The sequence below is a fragment of the Mus pahari genome, chromosome 10 (assembly GCF_900095145.1).
Source record: "Mus pahari chromosome 10, PAHARI_EIJ_v1.1, whole genome shotgun sequence".
In the NCBI taxonomy this organism is placed as follows: Eukaryota; Metazoa; Chordata; class Mammalia; order Rodentia; family Muridae; genus Mus; species Mus pahari.
Genome location: NC_034599.1, coordinates 58,864,756 through 58,874,845, shown reverse-complemented (window position 1 = coordinate 58,874,845; position 10,090 = coordinate 58,864,756). Strand labels below are relative to the sequence as shown.

The window sequence follows — 10,090 nt, the reverse complement described above, 5'->3', positions numbered from 1 at the left end:
CACACACACACACACACACACACACACACACACACACACACACGGTCGGCAGAGAGACACACTCCCTCTAGGGAGCCCTGGGTACCCCTGCCTGATGAGGTGATCCTGGGGAGCTCTAAAGCTGAGGGGGTCACTCTCAGGGTCTTTAAGTCCTTGCCCACAACCCCTGCACTGTCCTCAGGCCTGAGCCCACCCTCAGAGCAGGCGTCCTGTGTGTAAGATACACGGACACTTAAGATGCGTTTTATTTCTTGTCTTCCCCTGCTTTAGTGTGTTCACAGAGGCCTCGGGATAGATGCAGCCTTGGGGAAAGACCTGGAGAGGGCTGAAGCCCTCTGTTCAAAAGTGGGGAGCAGGCTATCCCCAGAGCCACTGACCCACAGTAGGCACGTGATCCAGACCCAGAGAGGATGCTGTTGTAAGGGGAAGGCCTCACAGGGCAGCAGGCTGGCTACCTTCTGGAATTTGGAAGCCAGTCAGCTTAATTTCCATGGGGGTGGGGGGTGGAGATGGGTCTATCGTGGACATCCAGAGGCAGACGGCAACATCCCTATGAAGGATCCTGTGGCCAGGCTGGGGGTCAGACAGGTAGCTGAGAGAACCGGTAAGTCCCACTGGACTTCTAGCTGCAAATCCTTCTAGACATTGGTGAGAAAAAGTGTCCCCTCCCTGCCTATGGCTCCTGGGCACACTCCCTGACTTGAAACTGCTATTTTGACCTTGACACAAGGCTACTTTGTAACTAGTAGTCCCTTTCCTCAGTGAGAGAGTGAAGTAAGCACCCAGGGGACCTGTCGGCCCTGACAGCAGTTGCTATTACAGATAGGGAAACTGGGGCTCAGAGAAGGGAAGTGACTGGCCCAGAGAGCAGTTTTAAGGAGGAGCCTGCCTGACATTCTTCTGCCTTTTCATAAACCTCTTATCTCCAAAAATATTTACATTAGGATTCATAACAGTAGCAAAATTACAGTTATAAAGTAGTAAGGAAAATTTATGGTTGAGGATCACCAGCACAGCATGAGGAACTGGTCTCAGCATTGGGACTGTGAAGGACCACTGGCCTGAGGATGGAGGAGAGTGCCCTCTAGTGTGGCTGGCTTGGGACCTGGGTGTAGCTCAGCAGGAGAGAAAGGGTACTGCATTTCATCCTTGGCACCACACACACAAAGCTTTGCCCCCTTGGTGAGGCTGGCTCCAGAATTCTGGGGTGCGCAATCGGAAATTCAGTTCCTACCCATGAGGGCAGTGCCTAGCTCATAGGAGGTGCCCAGCAATGCCTGGTATCCATCCTGGCTCTGCTCCCAGCATCCTCAGGGTCCTGCACACAGCTTCTTGACCTCACTTGACCTGACTCAGTAGAGGAAGTCTCGCTGGCTGTGAGCAGTACCGGAAGCTCACGGTCAGTGGGCACGGCCTTGTTTTTCTGGCCTTCAAGTTTCCCAAGCCTGCGCCAGGTGGATGGGCATTGAGGGGAACAGCGGCTTGGCAGGACAGAGTTCAGGACCTCGGCGATCCTGGTCTCCTGCCGTGGGCTTGAGCTATGTGTGTGTACTAGCCAAGGGCACTTAGTTGGGGATAGCCAGGATCTCCTTGACTCCCCTCCTCAACTGTAGCTAGCTTTTGGCTGGTGTGAAGATTTGACTGTCCTCAGACTGAGGGACCTATGGCTGGCTCCTGAGTGATGAACGGGGCTGTCCGTAGAGTCCCCGTGCAGTCCATGACAGCAGCCAGGCAGCCTTCTCTGTGAAAAGAGGGTCTGGGGCGCTCTGGAAACTCAGGATTAAGTGAAGGCTCCAGAGCTGACCTCATAGCACTGGTAATGAATGATCGCTCATCCGAGGTTAGGTTGGTTGGTGGTCAAGTCCCCTGGGAGGAGCTGGGTGAACGTCAGTTCTTTCTTCAGAAGGACCCGGCAGAAGCAAGCATGGCAGATCATATCATTTCAGTGGGCAGCCATGGTGAGGTGGGGGCCCAAAGCAAAGATAGGATGCCAGAGGTTTCAGCATCTCAAAAGTGGGCCATGCCCAACAGTAAGAGCTCCAGGACTGCCTTCCCAGGCTTGCCTGTATCAGGTTCCCACCCTTGTGAAAATCCCCCAAGTGGAGTGGGGCTGTGTTTCAAAGCCACCCTGACAAAGAGCAGGTCACTGCTTTGCCATACAGTGGGGAAACTGAGGCCCGGAGTGGAGCAGCTCACACCTCAGAACTAGACATCCACGCACGTCCTTTGGAGAACAAAGCCCATGTTGTTGTTGTTGTTGTGTTGTGTTGTTGTTTTTTTTTCAAGACAGAGTTTCTCTGTGTAGCCCTGGCTATCCTGGAAGTCACTCCCAGGCTGGCCTCAAACTCAGAAATCCGCCTGCTTCTGCCTCCCAAGTGCTGGGATTAAAGGCATGTGCCACCATCACCCGGACAAAGCCCACTTTTTAAAAATAGCACTTAGCAGCCACAAGTAATGGCGCTCAGGGGTGGTTGTGGGCCTCAGGGAACCTGAAAGTCGGCTCGGTAAGGAGCTCAGGAAGTCTGAGGCGGGGAGTGCCATCAGGGTTCTGGGGGGTGCTTGCCCGGGCTGCTTTGAAACATCCTGCATCTCTACCTCCTGAGTACCTGGAACAGGGACAGCAAGGGCATGCCACCATGCCAGATAGCGTTCTGTATCCAAGCCCATCGAAGTGTGCAGCCACACCTTCCTGGAAGATCCCGACCTCTCTCCTGACCTGTGCTGGAGCCGCCCCCCGGCCCCCCCACCCCCCCCACCCCCGCTTGAGGAGCTCTGTTGGGGTAAAGTCCTGGACTGAGGGGTTTCAATGACATTCTGGTTTGGCCTCTGTGAACCTTGGGCAGGTCACGACAGCCTGGCAGATGGGGTCTTATAAGATTGCTACACTTGCTTGGTAGATTGTATTTGTGTTTGTTGGTGTTTATCTCTCCTAATTGTTGTAAAATTATAATGGGCAGGAGCTGGATGTGGTTCATATCTGTGTGTCCCAGGGTCTAGCACACAGTAGGCACTCTGATTTGCATACTTTAGATTCATCATCCTGTGTGGGGGCGGGATGAGAGGGTGAAGATGGCTTGAAGCCAAACTTGAAGAGGTTTGATTATCAGCTCACGCGCGCACACACACAAAAAAAAAAATGTAATTTTTTTTTGAGAGAGAGAGAGAGAGAGAGAGATTCCCACTGTGTGCTAAATTATTTGGCAGCCTGGCACACAGTGGGTGCTCGAATGCTGGTTGATCTGGGAAAACCTTGCCCAGCCTCCCCTCCCCTCTGCACCTACAATAACCTTGCCATATCCTATGCTTGCGTTGCAGATGCCAGCATGTCTCCGGATGCCACCAAGCCGAGCCACTGGTGCAGCGTGGCGTACTGGGAGCACCGGACACGCGTGGGCCGCCTCTATGCGGTGTACGACCAGGCTGTCAGCATCTTCTACGACCTACCTCAGGGCAGCGGCTTCTGCCTGGGCCAGCTCAACCTGGAGCAGCGCAGTGAGTCGGTGCGGCGCACGCGCAGCAAGATCGGTTTTGGCATCTTGCTCAGCAAGGAGCCGGATGGCGTGTGGGCCTACAACCGGGGCGAGCACCCCATCTTCGTCAACTCCCCGACGCTGAATGCGCCCGGAGGCCGCGCCCTGGTCGTGCGCAAGGTGCCGCCGGGTTACTCCATCAAGGTGTTCGACTTTGAGCGCTCAGGGCTGCTACAGCACGCAGACGCCGCTCATGGCCCCTACGACCCGCACAGTGTGCGCATCAGCTTCGCCAAGGGCTGGGGACCCTGCTACTCGCGACAGTTCATCACCTCCTGCCCCTGTTGGCTGGAGATCCTCCTCAACAACCACAGATAGCAATGCGGCTGCCACTGCGCCGCAGCGCCCCCCAAACTCTGGGGGCCAGCGCCCAGAGACGCCACCCCAGGGACAACCTCGCCCTCCCCCCAGATATCATCTACCTAGATTTAATATAAAGTTTTATATATTATATGGAAATATATATTATACTTGTAATTATGGAGTCATTTTTACAACGTAATTATTTATATATGGTGCAATGTGTGTATATGGAGAAACAAGAAAGACGCACTTTGGCTTGTAATTCTTTCAATACAGATATATTTTTTCTTTCTTTCCCTCTTTCCTTTTTTAAAGAGAATTATACAGTAGAACTAGGTGGAAAGCCTAGGTTTGATGTATGGTTTTTTAAAAAATATTAATGCCCAGACCAAAAAACAAACAAAAAACTAATACCAGTCACTCTTGATAATAAAGTGTTTGCATTATAGTTTTTTTTTTTTTTTAAAGCTGTCTTTCTTACAAAGAACCTTCAAGGCTTTAGTGGGCTTTGGGGGCCAAACTGAACTTGGTTTCGGTCTTTACTGAGTTGGAAGCAGAGGGAGTCAGCAGGAAAGGTGGCATATGCCTGTAATCCCAGTCCTGGTTGGGAGGGGGGACTGGAGGATCAAGGTCAAGGCTATCCCCAGCCATGTCAGAGTTCTGGGCTACAAAACAAAGGAAAGATGTGGGGGTGGGGGATATATTTATACACAAGAACCAGATACAGGTTTGTTCTTCCTTGCCCATGGCAGGGGTGTGTCCACTGGATGGGGGAGGGGTGAGGAAGTGCATGCCTGTCAGATTAGAGAGGCTCCTACCATGTCCCAGTCTGATGGGAGAGGCAATGGTCCCTGACTTCCATCTCAGAGCTCTGAGCAAACTAGAAGGTACCATCTCTCCCCAGTTTGGGGAAGAAAGAATAGAGGCTACTTCCCAATCTCAAACCCGGGAGTGAGCCTTCTTTTAGGAGGATGAAACGCATACAGATGCAAACACATACACCTACACACACACACACACACACACACACACACACACACACACACGTACACATGCACGTGCGCGCCACACTCAAGGATCAGCCACACGAGCTGTGTTAAAGGTATATGAAAGACAGGGAGTATGTTTCTGATTCAAAAATGGGACATGTTGCCATTCTAGATGGAGGAATGGCTAGGTCATGACAGAGCTGGTGGTCAGGTGATCCATCACACTGTAGGACCAGAGTTATATGAGAGCAGTTTTCTGTAAGATACCCTCACAGAAGGGCTCTGAGACCTGTGTAACTTAACCCACTGCATCAGCTTTAAGTCACTACTGTTCCTCACTGCCCATTATGGCTGTGGGCTACGGGATCTGTTCTATGTCCCCTCACAGGGCCGGTTCCTCTATAAAGGGTCTGCAACTCAGAATTCTCATGACGAGGCTTTCCCAGAGCCAACCATTCCTGGGACTGACCTAGCGGGAAACTTCTCATTTCCACAGTCAGGAGATCTCTTACACCTTCTACTGATCACATAAACCCTTTCTACTTGTATGTGTGGTGGCTACCAGAGGATGCAGGTGGCGCAGGGCAGATGACAGGTGTCATGGATCACTTAGCTTTGTTTCCCAGTGTCATTTGCCCATTGACTGTCTCTACCTCTTGTAATCCTGTCCCCATGTCAAAGGTCACACTGGTGTCCCTGGGCTGACCAGTTGATCCTTGCAGGATCTCTCAGCTGAGGCCCTGTCTTAGAGACTCCAGTCTCTCTCATGTGCTGCCCTGACCTGATGTTGCTTAGTGTAGGCCATTAGTGAATCCGGGAATGAGTTCTGTGGGGTGCGGAGGTAAAATCGGACGGACCCTTTTTCAGCTCTCTCTCTCTCTCTCTGCCATGGGACAAATGCCAAGATAGCAGAGGTGGGGGCCAAGAATTGGGGGTGGGTGAGATCAGGAAGCAGGGAAGGGGCATTTCCATAGGCTCGTGCTCTGGAGAGAGGCTGCCGGCTCATAGCCATGGTAACTAAGACAAACCTGGAAAGGGAGGCTGGGACACTGACATAAAGTACCGGGCTGATACTCCATGGGTAGTGAGACGGCGGCTGGGTTCTAAATGGACCCATGAGGTAATCAGCACTGGACTTAATTTTTTTCGATGTATTTCTTTATCTTGGTGTGTGTATACCTCTATGTGTATCGTGGCATCCATGTAGAGGTGAGAGGTCAACTCTCAAGAGGACGTTCTCTGCTTCTGTCATATGGATCCCAGCCATCCGAATTATCAGCCTTGACAGCAAGCACCTTTATCCACTGAGCCATCTCGTTGGCCCTGAACTGGGCTTTCTTAAAGATCATTGGTAGGCACCCAGCTGCAGGAGGGGACTGAGCCCAGCCCATCACATCCAGACTTTCAGAGAAAATAGGAACTCCCCGTGCCAGGAAACGGACATGACGGAACAAAAGGGACACTGGCTGACATCTCTGTGTCATTGCTGAGGAAGCTGAGCTTACACAATGCCTAAGCCCTCAGTGGCTTTAAATATCAAGGAGGCTCCATAGCTGCCTTGTCCTTTCAAATTATGTCCGTCAATCTGTCCGTCCGTTCCTCTGTCTGTCTATTTTGTGTAAGTGCATTTGTGTGGAGGCCCAGGACTCATCTTTGGCCATTCAGGTTCCAGGTCATGAGGCTGACCACTGTGTCGTCAACCAACTGAGCTATCTCACCTGCCCTTTGGCTGCCTTTCTTCCTGAGGGTTGGTTCTGCTCCAGCCCCTCGGGTTACAGGTGAGGATCCTGGAGCTGGTTGAGTTGCTAGGTTGGCCATCTTGGCCAGCAGCTCCCTCTATCTCAGTACCCAGCAGTGACATCCTGCTTTCCTCCCCCAGACCACCCAGGGTCTGGTGACGCATGCTCCAAGGAGACACTTGTAAACAAAGCCCAAGTCCTTGGGAGCCCTGGGAGCCTGGTCCCTGCTGGCCCTAGGAAATGAGGTTGGTGGGAGGTACTGTCTGCAAGCAGAAGCTCAGGCAGCCTATGCCTCAAGGGGACGTCTAAAATGAACTAGGTTTTTGGAAAGGACTAATACCTTCAGAGGGTTCTTTCCGTTTAGCACACCCACCTCATCCATGGCTCTTCCTCTGCCTCTGTCTTTGGGGATATGCAAAGGTTATCTAAGGTTAGATCACTGATCTAGGAATGAGAAAAGCAAACTGGAGGGGGGGTGTATGGGAAGTAGTGGCCATTGTCAATATTTGTGTTCTTAAGTGAGTCAGTGGGAGGTTCAGAGAGGGAGTATGAGTGGCCTGAGGTCACACAGCATATGCACACTTCATTCATCTCTAGGGAGTTGCTAGTACTGTAAAGCTCTTAGTCCCCCCAGCCAACCCTCCTCCACCCTACACGTGGCAGGGGCCTAAACACTCCAGCTGCCTCTGGCTATAGCTGCCTTATTCTAAGTGACCTTGGAGCAAGTGACCTAATGTCCCCGCTTTGGTTACCTCATCTGTAAAGGTGGACTTGGACTTGGCTAGTACGGGGGACTGTGAGGGGGTGTGAATTCATGCTAGTGACAATAAGAGCCAGCACACACATCGAGGGTTCAGTGGCATTACGGGGGGATGTGAGTGTCAGCCCAAGAGGGTAAGAAAAGCCTGGGTTTGGATACTCAGCAAATGGGAGAACCTGAAGCCAGACCTGTCACTTTCTGGCGACCTCAGCCAGTCACCTGCGCCTAGTCATGGATACGCAAGCCTGTTTCTCCTCCAGTCCACTCTCTACCCAGAATGCCCAGGTCCCACCAATATCAAAGTGTGCATCCTCCACGGGTCAGGGCTGACTCCCTTCCCTAAGGATGCTGGGCAGCCTTTACAGTGGCTTGATGGGGGAGGGAACCTAGCACTGCCTGCCTCTCACATTTCCCCCCTCACCAGCTGCCTCTTGCTCCTCAGGCCCTGTCTTCATCTCTCCAGCCAGCCTACCCCATCCTGTGCTCTGACCATTGGCTCTAAGCATCTCCCTTCCCCCATGGCTCAGGGCTAGCCCAGTCCTGGGCACAGGGGACAAATCTGGGATGTTTATAGAATGAAAGGGTCACAGAGAGCATGGGTGTGGGTGTGTTTTATAAACTCTTATGGGAACACGCAGCTTCCAGAGGGGTCTGTTTACTAAGACGGTGTGACAGCCCCCAGCTGGCCCTCCCTATAGCTACTAAGGCTACTCACCCTGCCCCCAGCTTAGGGACTCAGAACCTTCTGGCTTTTTAGAAGTCTGTGGAGATGGGACTCTAGAATGCAGGTTGGTCATGCCAGCGCTGGGAAGGTCCCCAGGGTCTTCCAGCTCTATTCCCATGACAGAACTGAGAACCAGAGAGGGTGAAGTGCTCACAGGGACCACACAGCAGGGCAGTGGCAGAGGGAGGCCAAACCTGGAGCACTGGTGAGACCAGCACCAACCTAAGCAGGGCCTTGGACCAGCAAGGAAGGCAGGAAGGCAGGAAGGCAGGTCAGGTGTTTGAGTTTTACTTTTAGTAAAATATATGTAGCAAATCTTTCTCTGTGTAGGTGTATGCATGCATATGCATGTATGTGTATGTATATGGTGTCTGTGCATTTGTGCGTGTATGTACATGCATACATGTATATATGTGTGACTGTGCATGTGTGTGCATAATGCCTGCATACATGTGTGTGTGCATGTGTACACGTATGTGTATGTGCACTTGTGCAGGCAGGTATGCATACATGTTATATTTGTGGAGGCCAGAGGTCAGTCTCAGGTGTCATTTCTTGGAGCCATCCACTTTATTATTTTTTTTTAAGATTTTATTTATTATTATATGTAAGTACACTGTAGCTGTCTTCAGACACACCAGAGAGGGCATCAGATCTCATTACAGATGGTTGTGAGCCACCATGTGGTTGCTGGGATTTGAACTCAGGACCTCCGGAAGAGCAGTCAGTGCTCTTACCCGCTGAGCCATCTCACCAGCCCCCCACTTTATTTTTAAGGTAATCATCACTCTGTGTGTGCACAGGCTCTGCTTTCCAGGTAGGGAATGTGAAGGTCAGAGGACGCACTGTGGGACCTGTCTTAGACAGCCTTAGAGGGGTGATGCCAGGAGAATCTTACAGAGCTCAGGAGCAGCAGAGGACTCACAGCCGCATCGTGGTGGTCCTAAGACTGCTGCCTCTCCCTTTATCTCTTCGCTGCAACTCCATTTCTGAATGCCACTTTCTGCTGTTGCTAAATATTCAGGCCTCTGGTTCAGGCCCTGGGGCTCCAGGCCAAGCTCTGCCTCCAGCCAGGCGACCTTCAGCAAGTCACTCAAGATCCTGAGCCTCAGTTTCCTATCTCCTCAGAGGGAGAAGAGTGGAGCCTCGTGCCCAGGGAAGCTCGGAAGGGGCGTGCTTACCAGAGTGGGTGTTTGGGAAGAGCTGAGACAGGCCTGGCCACAGTGAACAGTGGTTAGTATTTGTTTTTAAATTTTTTGTTTACTGTCAGGGTTTTGTTTTTGTTAGTTCTGTTTAAATAGCATATTTATTGTAAATGTTTATTTTTAACAGTTTTGCTTTCAGTTTCCCATCAATGAGCAACAAACAAAATGCCGCTCTTGGAATGTCAAGAAATGTACACCCAAGCACACACACACACAAACATACCCACATGACACAAACACACTCAACACACATACACACAAACATACCCACACAACACACATAAGCACAACACATTGACACATACACATATATACACACACAAACATACCCACACAACACACATACACACACACATATAAACACACTCACAAACATACCCACACACAAACACACACACACAACAAACATACCCATACAACACACACTCATACGTACTCACAGACATACACACACACAACACACACACCATGCCCTACCTCCACCATGCATGTACTTGTCAATGGCCCAACATACACTTTCATTAACACTTTAATGGAAACACATTTGCTCATAAATTTGTATGGGAGAAAACTAAAACCTTCCAAAAGAGCCCATTCGCTGTAGACCTCATAGATGGTCTCAGTCAGTGGTTCTCAGCCAAGAGACCCCATTAGGGGTTCAAATGATCTTTTCACAGGGTCACCTAGGAACACTGGAAAACACAGGCATTTATTTACATTATGATCCATAACAGTAGCAAAATTACAGTGATGAAGTAGCAATGAAAATAACTTTAGGGTTGGGGTCACATCATGAGGAACTGTGTTAAAGGGTCACAGCATGAGGAAGGTTGAGGACCA

At 50.9% G+C, this 10,090-nt stretch overlaps 1 protein-coding gene across 2 annotated transcripts in view; it reads left to right on the top strand.

Moving 5' to 3' along the window:
• Positions 1–4,229, top strand: part of Smad6 (SMAD family member 6) — a 69,482-nt gene extending 65,253 nt beyond the window's left edge. For both annotated transcript variants that reach the window (XM_029543777.1, XM_021206826.2), the window contains one exon: positions 3,316–4,229. In XM_029543777.1, the coding sequence (XP_029399637.1) occupies positions 3,316–3,848 (533 nt within the window). In that variant the 3' untranslated portion in view covers positions 3,849–4,229. The remainder of the gene's footprint in view (positions 1–3,315) is intronic.
• The last annotated feature ends 5,861 nt before the right edge of the window (positions 4,230–10,090 follow it).